Source organism: Notothenia rossii (genome assembly GCF_949606895.1).
Source record: "Notothenia rossii genome assembly, chromosome: 5".
NCBI classification, from domain to species: domain Eukaryota; kingdom Metazoa; phylum Chordata; class Actinopteri; order Perciformes; family Nototheniidae; genus Notothenia; species Notothenia rossii.
The window spans coordinates 67,806,642-67,822,037 of NC_136903.1; the positions used below are offsets into that span (position 1 = coordinate 67,806,642).

Consider the following 15,396-nt stretch of genomic DNA (forward strand, 5'->3'; position numbering starts at 1 on the left):
AACAAATATTAATGACAGATCTTTTCATTTTTTACCCTTTTTGTTTGTTTTCTAATAAACAATTTTTTACATTTATTTTACTTTTGTATTCTTACTCGGCATTGCTCAGCATCTTTAAGCACATTCTTAAAAGTATGCAACCTTGCATTCAACTGCACATACTGTATGAGCCAACCTCTTCACATTCCCTATTGTATTCCCTAAAAATGGGACTTATAAAGTAGGAAAAATGTAAAAAAAGACCCACTATTTCAAAATAAGCCCCAATGATTGTTGCTTACTGTATACTTGAGGTTGCACCAGATTATTCATGTAGAAAGTAAAGTGAAGCCACTTAAACAGAGTGCTCTTTGAAACATATATATCATATGTAAATATGAGGAATATTAATTTAAATAAAGCTGCTTTAAAGAAAGGACAAACTTTGATGCATTAATATGCATTAAGGGAGGAAGCTATACAAAGTGTGTTTCCTCCTCATCAGTGCATCACTGATTGCTCACACAGCAATAAATTAAAGGCCAATGTTATGATTTAGGGATGAAGCTTTTTAAGATTTGTACTGGAGTGCAAGAGGCAACCAGGTGTGTCACACTCTGGATCTGGTTACTAATAACCCAGGGCGCGCGCGCACACACACACACACACACACACACACACACACACACACACACACACACACACACACACACACACACACACACACACACACACACACACACACACACACACACACACACACACACACACACACACACACACACACACACACACACACACACACACACACACACACACACACACACACACACACACACACACACACACAGAAACCTGAAGCTCTGACTACAATCCAATCAGGAGACTATAATCATTGCTCTGCATATTTTTACATCAAGGACGCTTCACAAAGTCAGACAGAACATAAAAACCATAAGAGCCGGGTAAAATATGGTAATCAATAAGAAGTGCTTGTGTATTTATTCATCTCATCACATGGCCTAGACCTATGGAAGGAGCTATGTGGCTGGGTGATTTCTTATGCTCACAGTTCTGACCTTTAGATTTTGTTGCATCTTTAAAAGCTCGACTCAGCCCTCCTAATCCACCTCTTGGTAGAATGACTTCCAATTGGTTAGACTTCTGCAAGTTTGGACAAAAGCCAAACTGGTGTTTGAGATTTCAGGACATGTTAGTGTCCTGTTAAACAACTATAGGAACGAAAATCATTTTAAAGATTGTGACTTCAATTCCACCTTCGTTACGGAGTGAGAGACCGCAAACCAAATGGAACAGGAAGAAGAAAGAGGAAAAGCAAGAGCCAGCAACCCTCTGCAAACAAAAAGACAAGAGGATGTAAAAGAAACATGTTGTTCTTTTTGCATTTTATGTTAAACAGGGAGAAATTGCAGATGTCTTTCTTTTGTGGGATCATGGTGAGTGACAGTTGGGCAAGCTGAAAAGCCCCCGACAGTTTTACACTACAGGACTGCTGAAGCAGGCAGTTGAATGAATTTGAGAAAACTGCATTAGATTAATGAAGAGTGAGCCTGCAAGCCAATGAAATAAATAAATCCAGAGAGAGAGAGAGAGAGAGAGAGAGGGTGAGGGAATACAATTGAAAGGGGACTGTATTATAGGAATTGTAATGACTTTTGGAGAGGAAATAAGTCAAGGAGCTAGCGAGAAGGAGAGAAAAACAAAGAGGGACAGTTTCCTGCAGACGCGACATTGGCAGCATGCAAAATCCTGCTGCATCCCACCATCACTGGAACACACTCACTAGTAGTGTGGACGTGGAATGACTGAGATCACTACCAAATCCATCCCTATCCATCCTCCATTCATTATGCATGGTTCTGTAGCATATTAGGGGCAAGAGTGTAGGATTTGTGAGGCTGAATCCTCGCAATCGTAGCCACAGAATTATTCACAGTTCAAGGGAAGAACCCACACACACTTTGTTTCACAGAGCCAAACTCAGACTTACACATGCTGACTGGAGAAAGTCTGTGTATCCTTGACCATGTTGAGACCCCAAATATGTAACTTTCAGAACTACTCAAGAGCCTCCAAGGCACCAACAAACATACAGTCCCTTAAGTTATAAAATGTCCAGCTTACAAAACAGTCCTTCCAACCTAGAAACTAACTGTCCTTACAATAGCCGCAGTATTGATGGGTCTGAGGCACACTTCTTGCCTTTTATGTGAAACACTTGACTGACCGGCCATAATTATATTTCAACCTCGATTCTGGGAAAGCAGAAAATCGTTTGTCCTTCAAAAATCACAGCGTAGTGCTGAGATAGCTTACGATGTGGGACGCCTCATTTCAACTCCCATGGGTCCAACAAAAGCCTTGAACAGGAACAGTGATAAATATATTTCTCTTCTGGGCTCAATCCCTTATGATTGCAAGTATTCAGATTAATGAAAAAAATGTTTTGTTTAGTTGTGGTAGAAGAAATCACATCATTTTCTTTAGTTAAAGTAAGATGACTCTCTTGAAATTAAAAGTCCTGCATTCAAAATTGAAAAGCAGTGTTATCAACCAAAAATATAATTATAGTTTTCGAAAATAAAAGTATCGTTCTGCAGAAAAAGGTCCCTTATGACTGATTATTATTATATAAGACACTATTACAATGTTAATAGTAATGCAATAATGTGTAAGTTGCTTTATAATGTTGCTGCTGAAGTGCAGTTGTTTGTCACCATAGACTGTATAAAATATGGAAGTTAATGTGCTTCTAGAGACACATACTCGGTAACTACCAAAAAAGCTGTTTTGAAAGATTTGCCGGGTGTTTATATTTCCGTCCGTCTTATGCTTCTGGCCTGATTTGGTGTTGCGGCTGGTGTGATCCCATCGCAAGACCATCTCCGGTTTGTAAGACACTGTTTCTGCTAAACATTAGGGAACTAAATGGAAAGGTCTTTGGGGATTGACACAGCAGAGGTAGTGCTTGGTCCAACAAGTCCAATGGTGAGCAATCTAGACCCTCCAGAAAAACGCGGGCAAAAATCCTCTATTATGCGGGCTAAATTCCTTGATTATGCGATTAAACATAAGGGGTTTTTATGTGATTTTATGCGGTGAAATTGCGGAAAGTTGCGAAATATGCGGAAAGTTGCGAAATATGCTAAATATGCGGGGGAAAAGAATAACAATTTTTTTAAATATTGGGCTGTCTTATTTATTCTCTCTCACACACAACCTACTACTAACGTTAAACCCCTTTACTATTCAATTAAACACATTCAATGTTTATTTATTGTAAAAGCAATTGGGCTTTTTTAATCTCACCCCCCCACACACACACTTCTCCGCCTCATTCCGTTTTCATTTACTCGTTCGTTATCTGACCAGCTTCAATCTTGGTAGAATGACTCACTTCGTTTCTTGTAGCCCTGGAAAGGGTTTTGGAGGTTGATGCCTCGCTGAACGTGAGTTGTTTGGCTTTCTTGTCCGCAGCAGCAGAAAGCATTTTCGAATGTTTGAATGAATCAAAGTGGGTCGTCCCCGTCGATTTTCTCTTATGCTCCAACACACAGTTGCACGGGGTGCAGAATAGTTTCCCCCCACTTTTTGCCCGGTCTTTAGTAGAAATGTTCGTCGGTAAATGAGATGGATTCGATTTTTTCATCTTGGTGTTTTCTCTATCGTGTGAGCCCCACACGTTCACTCTATACAGTGTTGTTTACATTCTGTGATGCGCGAGCTGATGACGTCACGTCAAGACGAGTCAACTTTTTTCCCCCTCAACTTTGTGTGGAAAAATGCGGGGATTATGCGGCCTTTTGATAAATATGCGGCCTTTTAAAAATCTGCGCCATTTTGCTGATTATGCGGTCAATTCTGCGATCGCAGAATCGCGTTTTTCTGGAGGGTCTATCCTTTGGCCACCTCTGAAGGGTCACAAAGAAGACTAAAGGCTAAATTAGACTTTTCCATAATCTTTACTTTTTATATGTATTTACATTATTTCAACTACTTCTTTCTCAAACTGTTTTTGAAATGAACCCAGCTGAGACTATTAGAGAGTTAATACCATAGGGTCAAACTATTGAAGGAAATCTGAAATGACCATCCTCCCTACGTTGAGTTATGGTGACATTATAAATAGGTTGGCATTAATGGGCGCACTCCAGAAGCTTGATGTTCTCCACCAGTCTGTTATCTGGTTTGCAGCAAATGCTCCTTTTGAAACCCACTGGTGCAATATTTATTGCTCTGACAACCGGCCATCTGTCAAACGAGTCGTAATATTAATTGATTCATGCTTATCTACAAAACCATCCATGGCCTGCTGCTCACCATGTTTTTTTCTAAATAAAAAATGACGATCTGAAATTAACTATTAACTAAATCTGTAGCAGAGAAGAATGTACAATGTTTGCCTCTGAAATGAAGTGAAGAAGAGTTATAAAGTAGCATACAATGGTTTCTCAAGTTAATTACAAGTTTTCATTCTCCATTAACCTACATTTATATGATCAGTTTAATTATCCAGTAAATGTTCGGAAACGTTTATAATGGAGGAAAGAAGAAAATGAACCATGCAGTCTTTGTATGGACCAGAAGGTTCTGTCAAGAGAAGATAGATGGGTGAGAAATATCAGTGGCTTCAGCACAAGCCACCTTTTCAAATTCAGTAATTTATTTAAAATTCATATAAATGTCTCTTAGTGGAGTTTAAATGTCACTCAATGCATCCCATTTGCCTTGACATTTGTACAACCTGAGAGGGTCTCTGATAAGCTTGCTAACTGCACAGTTTGTGCTCACTGTTACATTACGAATGATGTTGATACTGCGTTGCCTGCGGATGTTGGAGTAAAGCTCTCAGTAAGAGGAGTGACGGGGGCAGACAGGGGCAGAGCCATCAGCCTCCGAGGCAGCACAAAGATCCCCCAGATGGTTGAGTATAAAGGGGGTCGAGCAGGAGAGTGTGGGGGGGGTAATGGGACTCAGGCCAGGACTTGATCAGCTGTGGCAGGGTCACCTGGGCCGTGCAGGATGTCTGCAGTTGAAAAGCCTGAAACACCCACCATGATCCCAGGATACGTCACTGATTATTAGAAGCCTGTTCACCCTGGACAAGGTATCTCCATGACAATTTTCTCGTTAGATTGTAAGCATTCATGTAACAGATTGCGACAGAAAAGCAATCGCATTTGAAGCTGTCAGAAGAAAGAATGAATTTGACATTGAAATATGTATTTACTTATTGGAATACTGACAGAAATGTCAGATGCTAAGTGTTTGGTGATGTGCTGCGTGACAACATGAGGTTCTTCTTAACCTCCAGCATCGCTAGGCAGGCTTATGTGACAATGAAGCAGAAATAAAACACGAAAATAGTTTGTATTAGTATTAGCCACACTGACTGACTTACACATACGTACAATGTGAGATTAGAATATTTGTTCTTTAAGAATAGCTAGTCAAATCCGTCTCGCTTCCTCGGTGACCTTCTTCAAGTCGATACCAAAAACGACTAATTTCACTTTCTATGGCATTTCACTTAAACTCATACAGTATGCCTTGTTTCCACACAGTACGACCAACAGTGTTCACTGTAGGGACATTATTAACCAATGGATGTAAAAAAACATCACAGAAATAGAAGAAAAGTATATTTTTGTGAGAATTTCCTGCCTTGTAGTTCTAGTAATGGAGCACTACCGAGACAGAAACAGGGCGATCAATGCATGGCTATGTGCAAGTATATAAATGTAGATTTAGCATATAATAACCATACATTTGAATTCCCAATGTTCTAAACTAGCTTTAGTACTCCCTTTGTATTTATACAATTGCTCATTTGTCTATTAATATTGACAAGCAGCAACTCAATCTAATGAAATAGCTTGTGTGCTAATTTGCGCTGGCAAACAGTGTCCTACATTTGCCACATTTCTTTCGTGGTCTTAGAGGCCGAAATAAAAAACATAAGGAGAGCATGTGCTTCTGTCTGCGCCTACAGTATGCGCTCTTGTATATTCTCTTTTAATGCAATCAACCTGCCGGGGACTGCAGATGAGAATCTGAGCCTTTAGGGCTAAATCTGGCACATTTACATGATGGACTCAAGTGCTCATGTTAATTATTGAGCATTGTCCCTTCTTGAACAAATACAAAAAAGGAGTTGAGATAACAGAAGTCCCAATACAAATGAATTTACTTTTGGTTGCCTCACAAAACCACACAAAGCAAGGTTGAAGCTAAGCGCTACATGGTATGAAGCAATACTTGTTGCTATAATTAATGTACGCCTTTGTGTGTGTGTGTGGGTATTGATTAGGTACTTGTTAGCACTTGCACACATTGTTTGAATAAAAGGCTATAGAAATAAAGGTCATTTTTATGAAAGCTGGAGAAGCTCCTTTTATATTAGCAACCTTTTGACTGTGCAAATGTTTATCTGATTTGCAAGCACAATATCTCTTTGACGTGCTCAAAATGAAATGAAATATCGCTAAACAGATTCTCTCTGATGAAATGTGTTGAGACATGCTTGTGTTACCAGATTTTCATTTAAGTTAGCTTTAAGCACGTACCCGCTGTTCCTGGCAGGACACAAACGTCTGAAAGCCTGGCGCCACTCCGAAGCCCAGCTGGTCTATAAACGGAGGCTCGTCCTGTGTGTGGATCTGAACCTTGATCCCTGCTTCAAACGACGTCTCGTCTGTTGACAAGAAGAGGTGAGGACATTTACAACAGGGACGGTGATTTGTATGCACACATTGGCCTGTGTGATCCAACCAGGAGCAGTTGTTACTAATCACACAGAGAAAAGCTTTGCAACGGGGGAATATGCTTCAGCCGGTTAGTGAAAAACAAGCGAGGAATCAAATCTAGAAAAACAATAAAAATAACACAGGGGAAATTATAAGACATCGCTAACTTGTAGTCGGATTTCAGCTAGAAAGAAGCACTCCAAGAGAGTAATTGCTTATTCATTAGTTACATCTGTGGACTTCCAGAGATGACTCATTGTGGTATTTGCGGAGTTAACAATAGCTGCAATGAGGAATGAAAGGACAAAGAAGATGGACCTCCTAAGTGGAGCGGTTGATAACAAAACGTCCCCCACAGGAGTTTTATTTACTGCAGGCTGAAACATGCAAGTGAATGGATAAATTAATAAATAAATGATGATGAGGATAAAAGGAAAATCAATACAGCCGACAGCCCACTTTGCTCCGGCACTCTGCTGTATAGGTTTTAAATGAAGCAGATGTGCCTCTTTGATACTGAGATAAGGGGAACATCACAATGACATGGTGAGCCTATACTTGTGCTAACCCACTTCTATCACATTTGCAAAGACCTGGAACTGCTTATCATGGTGTCGGCAGGCCCGGATTGAACAGATTTATTTCCTTTGAGTGTTGGCTCAGGGATAAAGTAGGATGTCTGTTTCCTCCCGCGCTTGTCACTCGCCCTCGTCCTCTAAGTGCTAGGGCTTTCTCACCATTTTCAATTAAAGAGCTCGGGGATGCGGCTGTAATTCAGCAGACGACGAGCTTCGACAAAGAGCGACAGACTTTAACTGTTTCACATTGCTCTTCTGAGACCCGGTGCAAAACCATCTTCGTCTTCTACTGCCGGCCAAGACTAACGATTGAGGCTTGGAGCAGCAAAATAAACATAAGTGGTGCCCAAGCTCCTGCCTGCAAAAAGCGTATGTCGTCTTTAAGTCATGGCCATCTGTCAGTCTTGTACGCTGAGAACGATTATATGCAGGCTGGGCCTAAGATCGAAATAGAAACTTGATCATAGTTGACGCTGTACAAGTTTGTCACTGCCTATGCTGACAAGTACACAGAAAGTGTTTTATAGTTAGTTAGAACCCGGGGACGTGCTGTTGCTATGGCTTTAACAACAAAGTTGAAAGCTCATCAGTTAAAAGCCTCAGGAAAACTAATTATATATTTTAATCAAAGTACTGTACATCATCAGCCTACCTGCCCACTCACATTTCTTTGCATTCCTCTTTTTAATCTCAACATGGTGAGCTCTCCTGGAACGTTTTGATCAGGACAGGGCCTCTGTGGTTGCTACGGTTGCATCACAGCATGAGGGGGTTGAAAAGATGCTCCCATCTGTGATGTTTATGTGACGAGTTTGACTGTTCTCCCATGCCTGCTAAAGTTTCCTCTGATTGCTCCTTTTTACCCACAGTCAAACAGCACATGTGAAGCAACAACTCTAAATTGCCTGTATGTGTGAAAGTGTGTTCTACATGTGTTGGACCAACTCTCATAGACTCACAACCTTTTGTGGGATACAAAACACACTAACACAATGCATGCTGAAATATCCCTATGAGACGCCGAATAATAGGAGTGTGTATGAAGACATCATGGGTGGATACCTTTTTAGACCTCAGGCCAATTGTGTTATCTGCCATGCATATTCAAGGTGTTTGTAAAGCTTAGGAGCAATACATATAACACCGCTCCTAATCACAAAATGAACATACCCAAACTCAATGATGTAATAATGGATAGATTGTAGACGTATAGGTTCCATATTTAGTAAACAAGGTTAATTTAAATTATGCCTCCATTTTCACCGGTTTCTCCAGGGGTCCTTCTCACTTTGGTTAAATGAATTCCTTGTGTCCCTCACTTGCGTCGTTTCCCTGCGTCTAGTCCCTCCCACCAGGGAAGCATGGAGAGACGCAAGGAAACAACGAGAAGCAGGGAAATTAGTTTTAAGAGCAATGGGACGTCCTTTCCTCCGGGGCGTCACGTGAAGCGACGTCCGTTTGTGATGATCGTCTGACAGCAGCCAGCTCTGTCCCCGTTATTTCCACACACACCCCCACCTCTGTTAGTACACATTTACTGACACAAACATTTGTATCATCTGTTGTAGACCCAAATAAATAAAATAAAATAAGAACTCATTCTCAAAAAAGATAAACGCCATTCTTAAAATGTATAAACGAACAATAGTTTGATTAATATTGATTAGAGTGCACAAAATAAATAAAATAATTGAGAGAAGAAAAAGAGATATGTTATCTATCAAAACCCAGTTAGATTAACATTCATTGGATTGCACACTTTGTTTGTTGGTTTGTTTGGATATGTAGCAAATTAACATTTTAAATAGCACTTAATGACTGACTGAATGGAAATGATAATAAATGAAAATGTAAAATGAAAAAAGCGATCATGAAAATGTTTCCAAAAAATGAATAAAATGATTTTTGACCACTTTGTTGTTCAGATATATCACATACTTGTAACTAAATGATACATGAATTGAAACAAAACACGGTATAAACTGAGGAGTGACTCCCGTGAGGTTCATGTATTTTCTTCACTCCGCTGGGAAACTGCTCTCATGTCAAGAAGCATCAGATCAGTGCATGCACTGCATCGTCCAATCAGTGAGCGATACACAGTAAGGGGGCGGGGCCAGTGTCTGAGGATTTCATCGAAGGATGGTCTGGTGGTTCCTCGATTATAGCTCCTCCATTATCGGTCCTCCGACAAAAACAAGGCCATTGGGAAGCTACTCAAGATGGCGCAGACAAATCAACTTCCGGTGAGACCGAGACCGAGGAGCGAGGAAATGAAAAATAAGAGAAGTGAGAAAGGGCCCATGAGTGCATCACTGAGCACCTGTAGAGCCATTAAAGAGATCACAATGATTTGTTGACAATATTTAATTGAAGAAGAATCTGTTATAATTAACAGTTATGTTTTGGATGTTAATTGTTTTAACTGAGCCAGATATACTTTGTGTTAATGAGTCAGTTTAAAGGGAATTCAGCGCAACTTTGTTATATAAAATACATTAAAGAGGTGTTGTATCCAATTTCTATTTTGCATACTGCAACTTTATCCGACCAAAGGTTACTCATCTGTCATGAAATATTCTTTACACTTTTATTGAACTTGATTGATGATCCCTGGAAAATACACGCTCTGATCTGATCATTTAAAAAGCACCCACTGTGTCCGTGGGATGTTATCGACTAACCTGTATAAGGACAGATGGATATTGATCTGAGAATTTATTTCATTGTAATATAATTGTATCCTTTGTCAGTTAGACTCAAAGTCCACATGAATCAAACAAGAGCAGCACAACCTGCCGGATTTAAAATCAATGGAGGGTACAAGCTCTTCCAACTTCCATTGCCTGTCCCAACATTTCGATAAGCGTCTTATTGAAGTGTAAAAAAAACAGTTTTGTTTAGTGTACTTAGGAGATGTTAATGAAGATTGTACATTATTTAGACCAACAGCAGAAACAACATCTTTGTGTGCCCAAAATGTTGGATGGCAAAGACTTAAACAAAAACGTAGGCATTTTTCATCAATTGTCATAAGTACTTGCAATATTACAGTACAAAACATGAAATAAGACTATTCTCCACAGTAAAAAATCTCTCAGATTTTGAGAGGGAAGTGTTGACCATATTTGGCATTCTGTATGCTAAGTATGCTGAGCCTTTACATTACATGTTACATGTTAGACGCTTTTATCCACATGATTACAATGTAAGTAATTGTATGAAGTTGTGCGTGTACATGTTTAATAAGTACATATATCTTCAGTTGTGGATTCCAACTGCACATTCAGAGCTTGCATGCTTTGATAAATGAGGCCCCAGGTGTTAGAAATGGAACATTATGCAATGCACGGCATACAGCCAGATTAAACAAACAGGTGCTAAATGCTTTCTACTTTTCGACTAATCAATGGCCATTCTGCACCATCTTGGCATTAATGATAAAACCTGCAAACAACCCTCATGCAAAAGAAGCCATAAATAATCATAAAGTTATGAAAACGGAATAAAATATGCCTGTAGTTACTGCATCGTTATCTTTCAAACACATAGGAGTCTTTCATTATTTAATGATCTTGCATAAAGAGCATTATATATTAATATCTTTAAATCATTTAGCTCTGGCATACATGCAGCCTTATGTTTGAACATTGTAGTCATAGCTTTCGGCTTCATGTGTAATGATCATGTTCAGAGTTTCCGTGACCATACTGAACTGTCTCTTTACATTCATCGCCCACTGCATGTCAAATATTGATGCCAACACACAGCAGCATATGCAGCTGCATTAAAAATCTAAGTTTCAGGGTCTCTCGGAGCGGCACAGAGGAGACTCAACTGCCTTGATGAGGGCTCGGCCCAGAATGGAAGAGCTTGTACCCTCCATTGATTTTAAATCCGGCAGGTTGTGCTTCTCTTGTTTGATTCATGTGGACTTTGAGTCTAACTGACAAGGGATACAATTATATTACAATGAAATACATTCTCAGATCAATATCTATCTGTCTTTATACAGATTAGTCGATAACATCCCACGAACACAGAGGGCGCTTTTTAAATGATCAGAGCGTGTATTTTCCAGGGATCATCAATCAAGTTCAATAAAAGTCTAAAGAATATTTCATAGTCCAGGTCTGAAGTATGCACTTCCACTAAACTAAATGGAGTTAGGGTTTCACAGAAACATCAATAACACCTAGTCAGGCCTCTATCTCACAGAATGGGCAGGAATCCCTGTGATAGAGTCTTTCCCTGACATTTTTCTAACAGCGCTGAAAGCTACTCCTGTGTTTAATTGATAAAGAAAAAGAGAATCTCTTTTTAAGTTTTGGCTTAAGGGCAAACATAAACACCAATCTTGTGGTTTAGGCTGAGGTTTTTCCCTACTGGGAAGAGGATGTTTGATGTAATGTATCCTGCAGGTAAACTTACCAGTCTCTCCCCATACAGGCAAGTATTCATCCTGCTGGATATCCAACATCAGTTCCAGGCCGTTACCCATCCCACCCTTCATCGTCACCATGAGGGGTCGTCCATCTTGGCCTGAATTAAAGGTGTAGCACTTCCCATAGCGTGTGAATATCTGAAAAACACAAAGAGACGAATGCAGGGGTTTAGGTGATACATGGTCACAACAAAATGATAAGGAAAAAAAACCCTGTGGAGATAAAGGTAGCACAGAGAAGGGGATTGTTTTAAAAGCAGCAGGAAAGCTCCTACAGTACAGGAAGCCTTTCTGGTTAGGCTGTCCGCTGCAGGCCTCAGAGGTCTTAGTGTTGACACACTGAGCCCTCACTCCTCTCAGAGCTGCATGATAAAGTATGTGCTTGAGTGAATATGACATGAAAACAAAAATGTTTTACTTTGTTCAGAGAGGGACTCCCTCAAACAAACCAACAATGGCTCCTGGCATCAAATCAAACTTTGCAAAAAGATACTTCAGATACAGATTTAAATATTTAAGAGAAGTTAATGATTTCAGGAATTCTGGATAGGATTCTTTTATTATCATTAGAGCTCTAAAGTCTATTTCAGTCAGTGTGCAGTTTATTAAACCGCAAGAGGCACAGACAACACACATTCACTGGTTCCAGCTGCTTGCGTGTAAGTGAATATTATGGGTTTTTAGACTATCAGAGGACAAAACAAGTTATTTGAAAATGTCCCGATGGGCTCTGGGATATGAAAAAGGGTTGATCAATAAATCAAAGTAGTTGTCAGAAGATTTATCATTTTGTTTTTGTCCTATTTATCATCAAATCTAGGTTTGGGTCCTATACATGTCAAAAAAGCAGAACCAATACATGCACAAGTTGACATTTAAGTGTCTGGTTTTAATGCAAAAAATATTTAGCAATTGAAAACTAATATAACCATCAAATATTCCCTGTTAAAAAAGCTAGAACTATTGAGTTTGGGGAATTTGTCCTTTGAATTGACTCCATTTTAAAGCTCTTATAAAATACCAAGTGTCATCATTTTCTCTCACAACTGAATTCAAAGCATCACCAGATCAAGTGAGCCCAACCAATTCCAGTCTCTCTTTATCGCCACAGTGCGACACGAAACTGCAGATGCAACTTAAGAGTTCAATGAACATGCTGCCGTCTCATGAAACCTGAACTATTTATGCCCTCGGATTACATGTCTGAAGTGTGTTCGTCTTATTATTGGATCAGGAATGAGCTGCACAGTAGTGCTGTAGAGCTACTACAGCCCAGCAGAAAACGTTGATCTATCGGCAAAGACACGATGCCAGTGAACTAATGGATGGTAATCAAATCATAGACATTAGGAAATTGAAAGCCATGGCCAGGATCCAAAATAAAATGTCTGCCTACTTTGTTGTCAAGCCACATGATTGTGAGCCCTGTATCAAAGCATCCTCGCTCACAATTAACTTATTGTTAACCTTCCACGTTTTGACATTCATATGAGGAAATGGTAAAAGGAAGTGGGGGTGGGGTTTGTTGAGTACAATATCAGCAGGAAAGTAATAACTAATATAAGTCTCCCTATATTTGTCCGCCACTCTATGTCTTAACAATTGTACTCACTAGAGATAAGGCGTCATTGTGAGGTAGTGGTACAAATACCTTGATCTAAACACAGATAGCTTGCACAAAAGGCTTTTCTTCAGCTGGGACCGTCTGAAGAATGTTTCTTATATTTCTAATGAATGCATTATGAGGTCCTTGGGAACACATCAATAGGCGTTCATTACAGGAGTGACATATGAGTCAGACATCAGCACATCATGGAAAAATGACTCAAACGTCACAAACACCAGATGCATAGAGTTGAGAAATTGCAGCCATGTCTCACAAAAGAAAAGTTAGCATAATGTGAATCCTGCTCAGTGAAGTGTGCGGGGGAAAAAAATGGAGAGTGAATCGCAATGGATTGCCTCCCAGGGTGCGAAAATATGGGATCTTTTAAGACACAAAGTGGAGAAATGTAATAAAAAGCGTTCTGAACCCAATATAAAAGTGACCTTTCAAGTGCACAAGTGGCAGAAGTGAATCCAAAACAGTGAGTGCTGTGCCTGCCAATGTGCAGTGATACAAACATCAATAAAATGCCCCTGAATCCATCTCAGTCCTTGAGCCGCCTCCCGCCGTAATCAGATCACTGTTGTGTTTATAATTACTTTTTTGAAAATATAAGGCAGGGGGAATCTAATGATATCAAAGCACAACCTGCACAACACATCTGATGATAGGAATGGGAAAAACCTGCAGAAGAAAACGGTCTCTGAGACTTTTCTATGCACAGTTTTTTCCCATGAGACCCTGCGACACCCAAACAAATAAAAAACCACGCAGTTTGGTAAGGCAATTTCTTTCCTTGGTTTTACCCGTTTACTGCTTACAATGACAATTTTTTTACGAGACAAGTTTGACAATCAGAAAAAGAGGCTGAAAGCATTTGGCAGATATACTGTACATCAAGACAACAGCGATGCGATTGCTGGTGATTGTTTTGTAGTGTGCGCCTGAGCATGCACACTTTTGTGAGAGGGAATGATGGGCATACCCACATGGTGATGTTCCGAGTATACAGTATTTGTGTGTTCGTTGCCATCTGCGTGTACGTGTTGCTAACGTGGTGACTGACTAGGGGAGGTCTATAGTCAGAGTTGCTGTGGTAACCAACATATAGTGCTGGGCTCATAGAGAGAAGAGCAGCAGCAGCAGCAGCAGCAGCAGCAGCGGTGGGTGCTGGTGATGACCTTGGGGAGTCGGGTTCTCCATTGTGCTCTACAGCTCTGAGGCTTGCACTCAGTCTCTCTTCATTCTTCATGTTTATCGATCGCAAAGCCTGTCTATCTTCATCAATGGAGTTGGCGGTGTTTGTGCAGCATAAGCAATCCTAAAATACATTCTGGACTAACTAGAGGCAGAAACCCCATTTGAACAAAAACAAAACAATAGAAAACTGTTTTAATTTAATTATTAATTATTTAAATTATGGAAGCAATCAGCTGCATTGAAGGACTACTCACATTTATGGAAAACATTGTTGTTATTAAATAAAAAAACTTAAAAACATTTAGAGTTAGAAGTGAGTTTCTATATTTGAAGTATAAAAGGCTTTATTGTCATGTGAAAAATAGCTATAACTTAGGTTTGGCCGTCCCAGGCTTCCCCATTAATGCATAATACAATAAAATAAAGAAATAAAATAGTACAATAAAAAAGTGCACAAGACAAAACGTTGAAAATTGCAGAGATAAGAAAAGTATAAAGATTATTGAGTAAGATAAACCACAATGTTAAATGTAATACAGCACAGTTAAATGAACTATATCAAGTAATAATATAATTAAATAAATAAGCCAATATTTGTGATGCCTAAGCAGCTTTTTTGTATTGCTCAAACTGCCTATTGCCCTTAAACTGAAAACCACTGTATTGTGTGAACTTGTAAACACAAGAATAAAATATTAAAACCGATCCCACCTATGAGGAAAAACACTGAGAGACATCATTCTCTCTTGTTCTTGTAGGGTGTAGGAATGCCATAGTCTCTCTCTATGATAAATAATTCAGTCACACAGCTCAAGACTGTTG

General features: G+C 39.6%; 1 protein-coding gene across 3 annotated transcripts in view; it reads right to left on the reverse strand.

Annotated features, from left to right (window-relative positions):
• The window catches only part of asic1b (acid-sensing (proton-gated) ion channel 1b), a 164,909-nt gene that overhangs the window by 10,760 nt on the left and 138,753 nt on the right, over window positions 1–15,396 (reverse strand). For all 3 annotated transcript variants that reach the window (XM_079682983.1, XM_079682981.1, XM_079682982.1), the window contains 2 exons: window positions 11,756–11,906; window positions 6,567–6,694 (listed from right to left, as the gene is read on the reverse strand). In XM_079682983.1, the coding sequence (XP_079539109.1) occupies window positions 6,567–6,694; window positions 11,756–11,906 (279 nt within the window). The remainder of the gene's footprint in view (window positions 1–6,566; window positions 6,695–11,755; window positions 11,907–15,396) is intronic.